The sequence below is a fragment of the Terrapene carolina genome, unplaced genomic scaffold (assembly GCF_002925995.2).
Source record: "Terrapene carolina triunguis isolate 2854851 unplaced genomic scaffold, T_m_triunguis-2.0 Scaffold21, whole genome shotgun sequence".
Taxonomy (NCBI): domain Eukaryota; kingdom Metazoa; phylum Chordata; order Testudines; family Emydidae; genus Terrapene; species Terrapene triunguis.
Genome location: NW_020664372.1, coordinates 38,476,348 through 38,492,777, shown reverse-complemented (window position 1 = coordinate 38,492,777; position 16,430 = coordinate 38,476,348). Strand labels below are relative to the sequence as shown.

The window sequence follows — 16,430 nt, the reverse complement described above, 5'->3', positions numbered from 1 at the left end:
ACCTGCCGCGTCAGCAGGTAAATAAAACTGGCCCGGCTCACCAGGGTGCTTACCCTGGCGAGCCATGTGCCGAACGTTGCCGACCCCTGTTATAGACAAACAGACGTATTGGAGCATGAGCTTTCGTGGGTGAATACCCACTTCGTCGAATGCATGTCCACAGGATTCTTTGCTGCTTTTACAGATCCAGACTAACACGGCTACCCCTCTGATACTTGCCCTCCAAAAAAAAACCAGGCCATCTATAAAACCAGGGAGAGGAGGTTGGCCGATGGAGGTTCCTGTGACTGTGGGGCCTGTTTCCGATCCTCTGTCCGTTCACGTATCCGGGCAGAGTTCCTCTGGGCGGCGTCCACTGGCTCCCTTGACACCTTTGAGGAGCAGTGGGCGCTGTCCGGGGTTCTCTGCTCGGTGTCCCCATCAGGTTCCCTTCTTTTGACCCTTTAATCGCACTCCTGTCCCTGTTTTTACATTAGTTGTCCCCCGTAATCATTTGGGTTTTAGGTCCTGTGGGTCCCCCTTAGGCTGGGGGAAGGATCCTTTAGCAGTGGCGGGCTTCGCCCGCCCACTTCCCGGAACCCAATAGGTACTCTAGTTGATGTCATAGTGGTTTATTTGTCATCAGTTTAACTGGAAATAGAATTTAGTACTGTTATCCTTAACTTGTTAAATCTTACCTGTGTGAGTAGTTACCTTGAATTTTAATATGCTCTCACATATAGAGTTACAGGCATAAAGGTTTACAGGTTCAAGGCCCATATGTGTGGGAGGGTATGTTTTCTTCTCTTGGCCCTGGTCTACACTGGGGGAGAGAGGGGTCGACCTAAGATACACAACTTCAGCTACGCGAATAGCATAGCTGAAAGTTGGCATATCTTAGGTCGACTTACCTGGCCGTGAGGACGACGGCGAGTTGACCGCTACCGCTCCCCCATCGATTCCGCTTCCGCCTCTCACGAGCTGGACTTCCGAAGTCGATGGGGAGCATGTTCAGGGATCAATTTATCCGCGTCTAGACGAGACGCGATAAATCGATCCCCAATATATCTATCTCCAACCAAGGGCAGTGAAGACCTGCCCTTGGTTGGTTGTATCTTAGAAAATAGGCATTCAACTATAGATAGCTAATGGAGATCTGCCTTCTGCTCAGATGGTAGAAGCTTGTGTTTTGGGAGCTGGGGAATCAGGACTCCAGATCTACGGACTTGAAAGACCACCTGTGTGTGATTTTTATGAAGAGGTCGTAGCTTCTCTGCAGATAAGGTTGCAAACCCATTAAAGTTGGTTTGATCCCTTCTGTGATTCAGAGAAATCCTCATAATTTAAAATGTTTTGCATTGAGTTTAATTGAACTAGAATGTGCTCTGAGAATTATTTAAACCCATTTTTTCAGATGAGCTAACAAGGGCTGTGATCCTGCTGTTGGGTCCATGCAGGTACATCCTTATACCTGCGTGGAGTCTCACGAATGTATGTATTGATCTGCAATGTTGTGTAAATCACCTATTTCATTACTTGTTTAAAATGTTAGTTATGCTAAATTAACTGTTGAAAAAATGAAGTGCCATTAAAGTTATTTGTGTTTGAAAGTTTCTCCTGTTAATAGTGGCTATGTTCCTTTTCCCACAGAAGAACATACTGGTTGAAAATAATGCAAAGCTCGACAAAGATGGCCTCACTAATCTCTATGTTCAACATGCCATACCATTGCCTCAGCGGGACTTACCCAAAAGTAGATGGGGGAAAATGATGGAAAAGAAAAGGGAGCTAAATGAAACAAAAAATGAGAGTAAAAGGTAATTCAATTGTGCTTGTAACTCCTGGATAGCCGTTGGCACATTTTGGAAAACATAATTAGGTTGATCTTTTTCTACTCAGTTTATAAAATGTGTAAATTACAGTTTTTGTACATGTTGCTAGTACTTGCAGGGGATGCTGTGTGAGATATCAGAATGTATTACCATAATGGTGACCCAGAAGGGGAAGAAGTTCAATTGTAGCAATAGAACACTGATGATAATAATACCTAGTTCTTATACAGTGCTTTTCATCAGTAGCTCTCAAAGCACCTTGCAAAGGAGGTAAGCATCATTTTCCTCATTTTACAGACGGAGATAGATAAGGGATGAAAAGCTTAGCACTTGTCATTGTTAATAGTAACAGTTAGTGACAAGTAATAATAGTAACATTACTATTACTAATTGTAGTTGTTGGTTACTATTAACATGTCTCAAAAATCAATATCAAGGCATAATATAATTAACCGACTGAGTGTGAATGATATAGGGTATGTCTACTTTACAGAGACTATATTCATGTAGGTACGTTGCTGTAGCTGTGCTGGCATAACACTGTTGTGTTGGTGCAGCATTGATGGAAGGGGTTTTTTCATCAACATAGGAATACCACTTCCCTGAGCAATGGTAGTTACGTTGACAAAAGCATTCTTTCACTGATGTAGCTTCATCTACATTGGTTGTTAGTTCAACATAGTTACACCAGTCAGGGGTGTGGATTTTTCATACCCCCTGTCTAATGTACCTGTGTTGACCAAATTTGTAAACAGTAGACCAGGCCATAGTAATTTATGCTTGCTCGTGTGCTAGGAATTGAGTAAGGGGCATGGGCACCAGTCTGCAACAAAAGTGTGTTTATTGTACCTGCCAGTAATTCAATACCAATTTTTTAGTTAAATGGCTCTTCTCTCATATAAGGCCTTAAACTCAACTTTGATCAGAAAATAAAGTGGTCTGAAAACTTTATTTTATTTATATTTCAGTTCCACACTATGGTCCAAATTCTGTAATGCGATGTTCATGGAAAGATCTCTATATCCATGTCAAATCCCTGTGATTTTAAAGGGTTTCCCTCTGCTTCACATTAAAGGTTCAGGGCCTCAGTTTCCGACAGCTTTATGTGAGTGTATTAGATAGTTTCTTTATGAATACATCTAGCTGTCTGTCTGTATTTTTGCACTCCACAGTACTTCAGCCAGTGAGCAGACATAAGCCTGCAATAACTGATCTCATACATCAGCAGCGTTTTGTAATAGCTGAACAGGAATTGAGTTTTTGGTACAGGCATGCAGATGAGCACACCAAGAAATCTACATTTCTTAAGAATTCCTGTACCCAATTTTACCCTACATGTAGATCTCATACTTGAGCAGAGTTTGAGTTTGCACATTAGAAATAATTATGCTGGTACAAATAAAACTTGTTTATAATTAAACACATTTTATAATAAAAAGTAATGAATATATGGAGACCAAAGAATAGAAATAGGCCCATTTAGACAGCCACTTTGTGTTTTTTGTAAGGGTTGCATTAAGATTATTGTATTGGTGTTTAATATATTGTATGTTGAAAGTGCCAATTACAGTTTAAGTGCTTCCTACTGATTAGCCCAGGGGTGGGCAAACTACAGCCCGTGGGCCCAATCCAGCCCCTCAGGGCTTTGGATCCGGCCCACGGGATTGCCCCCCGTGGCGCCACGGGCCACGCGCCACTCTGCAGAAGCGGCCGGCACCACTTCCCTGCAGCCCTGGGTTGGGGGGCAGAGGGCTCCGTGCATTGCCTATGCCTCCAGGCATCGCCCCCCGCAGCTCCCATTTGGCCTGGAACAGGGAACCACGGCCAATGGGAGCTTCAGGGGATGTACCTGGAGGCACAGCAAGGGCAGCGCACGCAGAGCCCTCTGCCCACCCCACACCCCTCCTGTACCCCTGCCCTGAGCCTCCTCCTGCATCCCAACCCCCTTCCCTGAGCCCCCCATACACTCCGCACCCCTCCTCTGCCCCAATCCTTTGCCCTGAGTCCCTTCCAGCACACTGCACCCCCTCCCACACCCTGCACTGCCTTACACATCCCAACCCCCTGCCCCGGCCCTGCATACAGTTTCCCCACCCAGATGTGGCCCTTGGCCCAAAAAGTTTGCCCACCCCTGGATTAGCCACTATTAGGCAACTTCAAGACTTTTCAGTAGTTAATCTGCTGTTCATATTCAATGCTTAAAAAATAACTTTGTCTGGCTAGTATTTTATTGGGTTATCTTTTTACTGCCAGCATTCATGATGCACACAGTGTGGAGAGGGTAGGAGACAGGCTGCTGAAGGCTTTTTAAAGTTCTAGACTTACAGCAGTTTTGGTAAGCAAAACTAAAACGGACATAGAGAAACTTCAGTTACACCCTAGTGAGATGAATCAAAGTAGTTCGCACACCTTTTAGGAGTGTATACTGTCCCCTCCATGGCTGTTGATGACCTTTTAGTAGAACCAATATGGTTCTTCTCTGCATGAGCAGAATTTGGGGAGCTTCATAACCATCCTCTGTGTGCTGTAGAGTTCAACACCACCAGGCTGCCTGAGTGTTGCTGGGAAGAAGGGTTTTGTGAGTGTGGGGGATGAATCTACCGGCTATACCCCGTAACACAGTATGGAAGCTGCTTCAGTGATAAAGCTGTGTTGCTGCCAAAGAGTAGCTTGCCTGCTGTGGAGCTTGGAGTGAAGGATTCTTGTATCATCCTGCCAGACCTTGAAGAACTCCCCAGAGCACTGCACAACTGTCTAGACTGTGTGCTGGGGCTCGGAGTTGGGTCTTAGACAGTTTATACCTCTCTGTTGTTTCAGGATATCTGTCTGCAGGCTCAGGAAGACAACACTACATCAGTTTGCATTTTGTTCACATTCAGCAGGTAATCTTCACAACTTTAAAGATTACAAATTGAATTGTTTTTGAATGGAAACTGAAATTCTGCAGAAACAGAGTTCCCTGATTGCCAGGAGAAGTTTCCTGCTTTAGTGGCTTCCTTAGGAATATGTTATTTATAAGATATCACTCTGTCATTTGTGATAACAAAGGTGCTGTTACTCCTCAAAAATACAATATGAGTGATCCCCACAATAATAAATACCAAATATCCTACCTAAACATATATGTAGCTCCTGAGTGTCAGTATCCACAACATGGAGTATTTAAAGAGCAATCCTTAACTAAGGAATATCTGCTACATCTTTAGGCATGTTAAGGAAGGAGACTGAAACAGATAGTATAGCTTTATATTGTGGTATATTGGGGGTGGACATTGAAGATAACTATTATGGAGTGCATTCAAGATTAGGGTGCTGTTGTCAGGAATAAAAGTTGTAAGGAAGAATCCAAAGTGAGTGGTAGAAATTAACTCACTTCATTTGTGTGTGTGTGTAGGTTGCTTTTATTAGGCTCTTTAAGTATTTTGCTCATTTAAGTGTTAAATTAATGGATTCATTAAACACAATTGCTGTATAATAAAAGGCAAACCTGATGGCCAGCTTTGATGCACTGTCAGTTAATGTTGTCTTGTGAGCATGGATGCATGTGCGCTCTTCAACTATTGTTCCTTTCATTTTTAAAGAAACGTTGGTAAGTGCTATCATCCAGCAGATGTCTGGAATTACTTTTATTTTTGCATTTAAAGGCTACCAGCAACTCCATGTTTAGTGGCTGTTCTAATGATGTTGTAATTGAATCATATGGGTGTCATGACCTAGTTATTAAACATGTATAGTATTAAATATGTAAAGTATATTGATTATTTACATTTAAATAACCATGTATATCTAAACCACTCATATGTATAGCCACCTCAGTGGTACTTATGTTATAAAGTAACACTTTATTTGAACAACTTCTATGGAGTATATCACAAATATAAGGTATTGTCACAAATGAAAAATCAGCAAACTGAATGGTTGACACTAAATTAATTTCATTAATTTACAGATATTCAGGTTTCCTGGTGATTGTGTCTTATCCATGTCCCTGAGGTTTAGAATTCTTTTAGTCCTTACTTCAGTATGTGTAAAAGGATAGTTATGTTAAAATCATATGTAAACTTTTTTGCCACTTAGGCTGTTTGTTTGCCTTTTGAATTATCTTTTGGATCTACACAGTTTTACAGTGTTCCTCTATTTATAAATAAAATATTTAATTAGCCTGACCTGATTGCATGTAGATTGAAAAGCATGAGCAGTTCCAACAAAAAAGAAATTAGACCCGCTATTTTGGCTCAGAAACAACTTATTTCGGAAATAGGGATTTATTTATTTATGTTTGTTTATTTTATTTTTTTGCGAAATATTTTCACTAATAGTCTGTCTAGCCCCCATTTGGGCTTTCTCACCGTAAGAATCATGAACAAATGCAGATGTTAGGAGCAGTGATTTTTATAAAATTTCAAATTGCCAGTGAATCTTAACTTAAATGAAGAAGGCAATTCACAGCTCCTCAAATATTTGCCTTATATCTGGAATAAATTGTATCTGTTCTGATACAGTCGAATCCTAAAATAACTGTAAAGAACAATATTAAGGCTCTGCTAAATTTGACAGTTGTATTGTTTGGAATGAGTTTAAATTGGCTAGATTGATATTTTTGAAGCAATTGCTTTAATTTAAATTGGAATGAGTAAAACAGTTTAAGGAAAACTACATTGACAAATATTGCCAGGTTGGGCTAGATTCATTTTTTTAATTGTCTATTTACATTGCTTATATCTTGAGTTACTAACAGAACTCTTGATAATCTAGTTTATATTTCTGAGAACTTTAAAACTTGTATTTTCAGTGTTACAACTGTGGAAGGCTTACGGAAACGGCCACTAATTGTATTTGATGGCAGTTCAACAAGTACAAGTATAAAAGTGAAAAAGACAGAAAACGGAGCTACTGATCGCCTAAAACCTCCTCCAGCTGGAATCACAGCCGATACTTTTAGGAGATTATCTGTTCCTTCAAACGCCTCAACACACATTTCAGCCTCCAGTTTATCACAGGAGGCTAAACTGGAAACTAGGAAGAATGAGGCTAAACAGAACAGTGTTCCAGTGACTAATAGCGTATTGGCTAATCTGAAGGTGCCACCTTTGACCCCTGTAGCAGGAGCTGCTGTTGTGAAATTAAAGAGAGCAGCTCCAAAAGAAGAATCTGAATCAGCGGTATGTATGTTCACACCACTGTATAGTTTTTTGCAAATCTTTTCCTTGAGCCTATGAAGGAGCAGGTAGGTCCTCAGATCCCTATATTGAGAATCCTTTTATAACATTATAACTGTTATATTTTAGTTTTATCTTGAAAGTCATTTTATATAATGATTTGGTATATGCATTACTGTAGTACGTGCAGTATGGTTGGTAGTAGGCAAACACATAGCAAGAGACAGTGATTCCCCTGAAAAGTTTATAGTGTAAAGAAACCAAACAGACAAAAGGTGGGAGGGTAAACAGAGGTGCAGAGAGAGGAAGTGATTTGCCTAAAATTGCATAAGAGCTGGGATTAGAACTCTGGTCTCTTGATTCCCTGTCCTGTATCTTATCCGTTAGACTGCCCTCCCAGTAAAATACTAATTCTTTAGCACTCATCACTCATGTTAATAACTAGTGTTGCAGAATCACCTAAGAGTCCCAGTCATGGACCTGGATCCCATTGTCTGGGTACCGTTCAAACAAAACAAAAAGATGATTCTCGTCCCAAAGATCTTACAGTCTAAAGTACAAGACATGAGACACAGGTGATTAGATGAATGAGCACAAGGCAACGATGAGATAATACTGGTCAGTATGATAGTCAGCTCTCTCAGCACATCAGCAGTCTAACTGTTATCAAGTTGCTTTTGTAGGCATTGTTACCCAAGGTTTTCAGAATCCAAAGCTGTGGATTAACTGTTTCACTCCAGGTGGTCTCAGGAATAAATCAATGGGAACACAATGCTTCCGTCCGATGAAAGATTGATACAAGGAAGTGTGCTCTTATCTAAAACTACTATTTATTAGATTTAAGCGTGCACACACACAAGCAATATGTTTAGGACATCCGAAGTAATTACCTAAAATCTGAGATGGTATTGAGTAATTAGCAGCAGGTCAGCAATGGCTGGTTGCTTCCCTGCCGGGGAGTATGGTGTCAGGAAAAAGTCTCTCGGGATAGCTTCAGCAAACTGCTCCAGAGTACGCTTTATTATCTAGTCTTTTTATAACTAAATTTTTACAGAACACATAGCTCATAACGACCCCCAGTGGGTCATTACTTCCTCTAATTTCAGTCAACTAGTCGTCAACAAAACATTCCTAGCAATCTTAGCCATAATAAACTTCTATATCGAAGGCACCCAAGCTCAAAGTCTTCATCCACTTATTTTCTTTCAGACTTATAATTTGTTGAATTTTTTTTCCCCTCCTCCTATTCTGATTAGCAGAAACTGCAAGCCTGCAGCTAGTATTTGACCTTCTCTCAAAAGCCTTCCTTGTCCAAATAAACCCTTAACTATGCGGTGTTCTATTTTATTAATTCATGGTGACTGAATGCACACAATATGGCTGCAATTAGTTTGATCAAATTCTGGTGTAACATACCCCTCAATTCCAGGGTAACAGCATCACAGCAAAGAAGAAGGGATTTGAAGGAGTACAATGAGGTGGTTTTATGGATGTTGTTGGGGAGCTCCTCATGCATGAGGAGCAGCATGGGAGAAAGCATGAAGATGCTTGAAAACTTAACAAGTGGGCAGTCAAGGCTGGTGTCATTGGCAGAGCAGAGGCAGGAGTTAGTGTTGCGATAGCTTATGAGAGATGATAGGTAGGTTGGGGAACAGGGTGTGAAGGGCCTTGAACTACGTGTCTTCACTTTGGATGCACTGGAGAAGTAGGACCCAGTGCAGTGATACAAAGAGAGGTTTCAAGTGACAAGCTGAGGAAGTGATCTTTGCAGCAGCATTTTGAGTGGCTATGAGTGGGGCAAGAGAAAAGGCCACTCAAGAAAAGGATGTTGCAGGAATCAAGACCCACATTGTTGAGGGTCTGGATGAGAGTTATAGCTGTGTGGAGGGAGAAGAGGCTATATTTTTAGAGATGTTATGTAGTAAGAATTGGCAAGATGAGGACCTAGAGAAGGCAATGCTCAAGATAATACCCAGGTTACAAGGGTTGAGTGATAGGGGAAGAGGGTCGTATTGTCCACAGTGATTGAGGAGGAGGATGGCAGGAGGGTTTGAGAAGGAAAAGACCAAGAACTTAAGTTTGGACCGGGGGGGCGGGCAGATTCGAGAGTTGTAAGCATAGAGATAGATGCTAGTTGAATTTGTATACAAATAAGATTACCCAAGGACAAGGTATAAAAGGAGAAGAGGAAGGGACCACGGATGGGACCCTGTGAAACCCCCACAGAAAATTTGAGGGTGGATAAGGAGGATCCTGCAAATGACACACTGAAGAAGAGAGGTAGAAGAAGAACCAGGAGAGGATTGAGTCCCAAGAACTGAGGGAGGGCAAGATCTTGAGAAGATAAGCATAGGCAACAGTGCTGAAGGTAGCCAACAGGTAGAGGCAGATGGAATGCTGGTTCTAAGCATTGACCAAAAAGAGATCATTAGAATCTTTGAGAACTGGTACAGTGGAGCACAAAGGGCAGAAACTAGAATGAAAAGAGTACTTTACATCTATTTTTTAGAGCACTACTGTGAGGTAGGTATAGCTTATGTAACTTTTATCCCAAAAGAACCTAATTTAAATCCTTTGAGATAAGGGCCAACATACAGGGATGTTGGCTGACATCAAAGAATTACTTACCACTGTAGTGTGGCTACATTTGGGTGAAACAGCAATGTTTCATGGGAGTTCAGGGAAGGAATGAAAAAAAAAATAATCTCAGATTTGAAGTGCAGAAGGAATTTTAGGTAGGCAGAATGTAATTACTGAATTAAAATGTTCTCAGGAAGCCACTTCTCTACTCTTAAATAATGCTAATCTCTTAGGGATACGTGTTTACTTTTCGGTCTGGGTGTGTGATTCCCAGCTCTAGGAGACATACATTCGCTCTGATTGAGCCAGCGCGCTAAAAACAGAATGTAGCTGAGTGAGAGGGGCTAGTTGCCCCAAGTACGTGCCTGTGGTCTCTGACGCTGCTGTGGCTACATTCTATTTTTAGTGTGTTAAGTCATTCAGAGTTAGCGTGACTTTCTCCTTGTGCTGAGAATCTCACTCCCAACTCAGAGATTAGACCTAGCCTTAAAGCAATTTTCATCCACTTATCTAAAAAATCTTTCTCACGGGAGGCCAAATAGAATAGGGCATCTCCATTTTACAGATGGGGAAGTTGATTTCTGTGGAAAATGCCATGTAATTTCTGAGTGCTCAGGTACTCATTTGTATGTTTTTAATCTCAAAGGCAGCTCTTCCAGCAACACTTCAAAGCCATGCTTAAGCGCTAGATCAATACTGACCTAACAGGAAGAGTACCACCTACTGAAAACATCACTAAACTACTGCAATGTTCTTTAGAGATCTTTTAGATACTGCCCATGCCCAAACTTAAGTGGTTTTGGAATTTGTTTGGTTCACAGCACAAAGGTGCTGTATGGTATGTCTACAGGTTTTGTTCACCTATTAAATATTTAATAGAGCTGTCCATTAATTGCAGTGAATTCACACGATTAACTCAAAAAAATTAATCACCGTTTTAATCGCACTGTTAAACAATAGCATACCAATTGAAATGTATTAAATATTTTCGGATGTTTTTCTACATTTTCAAATATTGATTTCTATTACAACGCAGAATACAAAGTGTACACTGCTCACTTTATAATATTTTTATTACAAATATTTGCATTGTAAAAATTATAAACAAAAAATAGTATTTTTCAGTTCACCTTATACAATACGGTAATGCATTCTCTTTATCATGAAAGTGCAACTTACAAATGTAGATTTTTATTTTTATTTTTTTTGGTTACATAACTGCACTCAAAACCAAAACTTCAGAGCCTACAAGTCCACTCAGTCCTACTTCTTGTTCAGCCAATCACTAATACAAACAAGTTTGTTTACATTTAAGGGAGATAATGCTGCCGGCTTCTTATTTACAATGTCACCTGAAAGTGAGAACAGGCATTCGCCATGGCACTTTTGTAGCCAGCCTTGCAAAGTATTTACGTGCCAGATATGCTAAACATTCGAGTGCCTCTTCATGCTTTGGCCACCATTCCAGAGGACATGCTTCCATGCTGATGACACTTGTTAAAAAAAAAACAAACGTTAATTAAATTTGTGACTGAACTCCTTGGGGAAGAATAGTATGTCTCCTGCTCTGATTTACCTGCATTCTGCCATATATTTCATGTTATAGCCGTCCAGGATGATGACCCAACACATATTCGTTTTAAGAACGCTTTCACTGCAGATTTGATGGAACATAAAGAAGGTATCAATATGAGATTTCTAAATATAGCTACAGTACTCGAACCAAGGTTTAAGAATCTGAAGTGCCTTCCAAAATCTGAGAGGGACGAGGTGTGGAGCATGCTTTCAGAAGTCTTAAAAGAGCAAAACACTGATGTGGAAACTACAGGACCCGAACCACCAAAAAAGAAAATCAACCTTCTTCTGGAGGCATCTGACTCAGATGATGAAAGTGAGCATGTGTCGGTCTGCTCTGCTTTCAATCGTTATTAAGCAGAACCCCTCGTTAGCATGGATGCATGTCCTCTAGAATGGTGGTTGAAGCATGAAAGGGCATATGAAACTTTAGTGCATCTGGCACGTAAATATCTTGCAATGCTGGCTACAACAGTGCCATGTGAACACCTGTTCTCACTTTCAGGTGACATTGTAAACAAGCGGGCAGCATTATCTCCTGCAAATGTAAACAAACTTGTTTATCTGAGTGACTGAACAAGTAGGACGGAGTGGACTTGTAGGCTCTAAAGTTTTCCATTGTTTTATTTTTGAATGCAGTTATTTTTGTACATAATTCTACATTTGTAAGTTTAACTTTCATGATAAAGGGATTGTATTACAGTACTTGTATGAGTGAATTGAAAAATATTTTTTGTTTTTATAGCACAAATATTTGTAATCAAAAATAAATATGAAGTGAGCATTGTACACTTTGTTCTGTTGTAATTGAAATCAATATATTTGAAAATGTAGAAAACATCCAAAAATATTTAAATAAATGGTATTCTATTATTATTTAACACTGCGATTAATTGTGATTTTTTTTTAAATCAGTTGTCAGCCCTAATTTAAATACGTTCATGTTCAGAATTGATTACCGTTGACATTCTTGAAATCAAAATCTTTACTGCATCTTAGATTATTTTGTAGCCTAACAAAAATAATTTAGGCCCCAGTTTAGCAAGATACAGTTAAGCATGCGCTTAAATTTAAACATGAGACATCGGTGTGAGTATTCATGCTTAAAGTTAGATATACGTTTAAGTATCTTGCTGAATCAGGCTGTAATGAATGAGCAAATGGTTTAATTAACGTTACTATTAATTAATCAGTGGCTTCAGAGTTCCTCGAAGAAAAGTATAAAATAGGAGTTAATGTTGCTTGGTCCCTGGATGACCACGTTCTGTCAATACAGCCCAAATTCCTCATGCAATTTTAATTTGGTAATACTGTTGTTTACTTCCTGTCCTAAACTCCTTGGTAGTGTTGGTTGTACGGGAAGTGATTCCTGTGTGCATATTTGAAGGATGGTATATAAATGGAAGATCAATCTTAATTGATAATTTTAAGAGGGGTGTATTTTCTTTTGAATAAGTGACTTCCTGTTTTGGTGCACAGATTGTTGGTCATGAGCAGACTTTTTCCATAATTAAAGAAAACCATGTACATAATAAGGTAGTAAAGAATCTTTACCCTACGAGATACACTGTTGTTGGGAATGTTACTGTGCAGCATGAAACTAGCAAAACAGTTTTAACATTGGTCCTTGTTGAGACTTAGTGGCAGATTGTTCCACTAGTACGAAACTCAGCAGACTTCTTGCATATTGACGCTTGCCATTTCAGGCATGCTGCTACTTGCTTTTAAGAACCACTCATGGTGTTGGTGTTAATTTGTAAAGTGTGTGTCCTGATTACCTTAAAGACCATCTCTCTTTGCAACTTCCCAGTGGCTGTGATTAGCTCAATTGCTGCTCACAATACCCAGATTTGCACTCTCAAAGTTTGGTGTCAGCGTCTGTTGAACTGTACTTGTCTGGATCCTGCTCCCCTATTTGGTCTGCCAGAGCTGGTTTGACCTTCAGGGTATGGTGCAAAGTCCATCTGTTTATCCAGGCGTTTGCCTGTCTAACCAACTGGAGACTGTTTCGTGGTTCCTTCTTATTTTTGATGACTGTTGGAGATTGATTTGGAGGTTGTCTACTTGCTACCAATTCTTATGAACTTTTTATTTTTAAATTTGCAAGTGCACACAGAGGCTTAAGCAATGGGTTCCTCATTTATACGTGGTAGTGTAAAGAAATACTTTTTTTTCTCTAGTTGTAATTTTTCAGCAGATTTATGCAGGTAGTCTTAATTGTTTTTAGAACAGCAGCATTTTTAAGATTCTTTAATTTTTAAAAATTAGATTTAATTATATTGGATTTTTAAGAGTGGATTATATTCCTGTATTTGCTTTAAAACATTCTTCATGGATCAGACTTTAGTCTAAAGTTCTTATGTGGATGTATTTCTAAATTACTCATATTTTCCTAGTGAGAGGGATACTTTTGGTAAACCTGCTCACCACAACAAAAAATGGATGAGTTTGCAAGAGGTTAGATTTATCAGCCTTGATAGTTCTCCTGCTTCCTTTTTACTTTCTGGGTAAGCCTGACATTTTAACTTCCTCCAGAAGATGGCATCAGGAAGTTACTATAATGGTGCATATAGTGTTAAAGTGCTCAGCTAACCCCCTCTGGATATTGTACGATAATTACTAAATACTGTCTAGTGCAGCACATCTAATATTAGTTGTATACTTTCTTCTATTCCAGAATGACCTAAAACCTACAGAAGCAAAGAAGAAAATCCAGCATGTAACATGGCCATGAATTAGTGGGGGTCCTGGAAATGTAAATATATCATTCCTGTAGTTCAGAACAGTTGAAGTACATTTCTCTTTAAAGTATACAGGGATTCACATTGTTGTGGAGTTTTCTTAAATTTGAAAGTTCCCTAATATAAAGCTGGAATCATAGTCTCACCAATCACCTTAAAAGTGTCTACCTTCTTGCATTGAGACCCTTCCAAAGGTGGTGTTCTTACAAGATACTAAAACCTGCTTTTGAATTTTCAAGTATACTGTAGTTCATCTCCTGTGTGTCTCTACAAAACACCTTTGTGGGCTTCAAAAATGTTCATATTTTATGCTATACAGCTAAATTCAGTTTAGTAGGTCGTGTCCTGGCTAAATACCCAACACAATTCTTGAAGTTCCAGGTGGTATGAAAGATTGTGCATCCAAACCCTGTTTGGGTTTCAGAATCTAGTTAAACAATATAGTATAAAATCATCCCATTGATAGATTTTATTCTAGAGAAAAAAATATTTTTGTTATACAGAACAAAACTACAGACTTGTATTTGTATTTAAAATACAGGTTAAGTTAGTAATAACACATGAACTATATAACATTCTTGCTTCAAATTGAAGCTTCTATAGTCATTTGAGATAAAAAAAAATGCACATGGAAGCACATTATTAGAATCTATATTCAGTATGAATCTGAGGAAAAATAATAAATGGATTAGTGCAATGTTCTTATACACACATCTGTATGCGTGTGTGCAACAAGTTTCTTTTGTTATCCCAATTATAATAATGCTTGTTAAAATAAAGTGGGAAATCCTAGAATGTGGGCCAACACTCTCCTCTCATCAACATGTAAAGAAGCAACAATCACTGCACTGAGTTAGAATAGTATACTCTTAACAATGTCTAGCCTCTTTCCTACCTGTGACAGTTTTAAAATAAGATTGTTGGTTTTTCTTTGAATCCCAGTGGATTTCATTTGGATTATTACTTGTGTGGTGTAACACACTGGATCTGGTCCTATGTCCATTAAAATCAATGGCAAAACTATTGATTTTGGTGGTTAAGTGGACCTGATCCTGCACCTACTTTGGGTGTATATGGTAAATAGTAAAGCTTCTATATGCAAAAACTAATATGAAATCTGTATTCCTCCCATATGAAAGCCTGTCACCACTGAATTTAAACATGAAGGAAATCCTTTTTCTGGCTTTGAGCCAGTTGAAAATGCTGTCAGCAGCGATCTGAAAGCTTACTTAGAATTTTTTTAAATGTATATGTATTGAAAATATGAACAGTAGTCTACGTCGGATATGGCTGAGACAGGAGTTTCCCATGCATTATTGTGGAATCAAAGGCACTTCTGAATGCTGTAAAATAGTAAGAATGATGTGTGTTTTTTTTTTTTTTAAATATTGTGTGCTCGTCTCCTTTTACTAAACACTAAAACCTGTGTGCAGGTTTTACACTTCAGTACAGAAAAGTTTCACATGTTAATGTACATTTTGTATGTAAAGAGTGGTCTTTTAAGTAGTTTTATCCTATTTAAATAAACTGAATTAAAAGTAATCTTTTCAGTAGTGTAGATCTATTTTGTAATGTAATTAAACCTATTCAATTGAAATAGTGATGTTGAAGTGTACTCAAAGTCACTGAGACTACTCCTTAAAGTTAAGTATGTGCATAAGTGTTTGCAATATTGCGGTTGTAATTTTGGTAAATGTTACACCTTTTTTACTAAATCATCCCATAAACCTGTCACAATAATTATTGTGATATCTTACTCAGGATAACCAGAATTGTGAGCCACCATGTTACCACTCTGCCTCAGGAAGAGTGAGCGTTGCTGCTGCTGAGCTATGTTTCAGCTCCCTGACACACCAGCTTGACAAGCTTGACACACCTGCCTTGCCAACAAATGCTTCAAGACTCTGCCAGTCCAAACCTTGCGTTGAAGGTAACCATCAGTGAACCCAAGTTCTCTGGAGATGTCCTTCTGCAGTGTTCAGTCCCTCTCAGTGGACACTCACAGAAGTTAAGTTTGTTGCCTTCAAAGAGACAGAGCACACATCAGTGTTACAATAGCTGAAGACTTACACTTCACTTCAGTATAACAGCACTGAGATAGTTTTGTAACAAAACAATAAGTTTATTAACAAAGAGCATAGGTTTGAATGATTTCAAGCAAGAGTTAGAGATATGAAAGGTAGGTTACAAACAAAACACGCTTTCTAGTGACTAAAATAACTTCAGAAAGTTAGTCTTTGTCTAAGCAGGTTTCCCACCTATAGCCAGTTCCCAGAGACATCAGCCCCCTTAGCTGAAGGGATCCACTTTTCTCAGATTTCAAGAGCTCTGGCTTCTTGTGTGTTGGATGCCAAAACGGCTTTCTGTCTCTGCTTATATTTCCCAAAGGCCTTTGTCTGTTATAAGAGCCTGGAGGTACAGCCTCCATCCCCAGTTGTGATAGTTAAATGGTCCTCTCCCTCACATGCTATTTTGATGGCTTTATTTATCTTATATATAAATGTACTTTCCATTGTTTTTGGCCTGGCTTGTCTCAATTTACATTGGAGACACATCATAGTCCA

The 16,430-nt window shown here is 39.2% G+C and overlaps 1 protein-coding gene across 2 annotated transcripts in view; it reads left to right on the top strand.

Moving 5' to 3' along the window:
• The window catches only part of CUNH2orf49 (chromosome unknown C2orf49 homolog), a 16,757-nt gene extending 1,349 nt beyond the window's left edge, over positions 1-15,408 (top strand). The window contains exons 2-4 of one of the 2 annotated variants that reach the window (XM_026647802.1): positions 1,630-1,796; positions 6,604-6,973; positions 13,803-15,408. In XM_026647802.1, coding sequence (XP_026503587.1) covers positions 1,630-1,796; positions 6,604-6,973; positions 13,803-13,859 — 594 coding nt within the window. In that variant the 3' untranslated portion in view covers positions 13,860-15,408. Of the gene's footprint in view, positions 1-1,393; positions 1,797-6,603; positions 6,974-13,802 lie in introns of both variants that reach the window. The other variant, XM_026647808.1, reaches the window with a different exon arrangement.
• Positions 15,409-16,430: the final 1,022 nt, after the last annotated feature.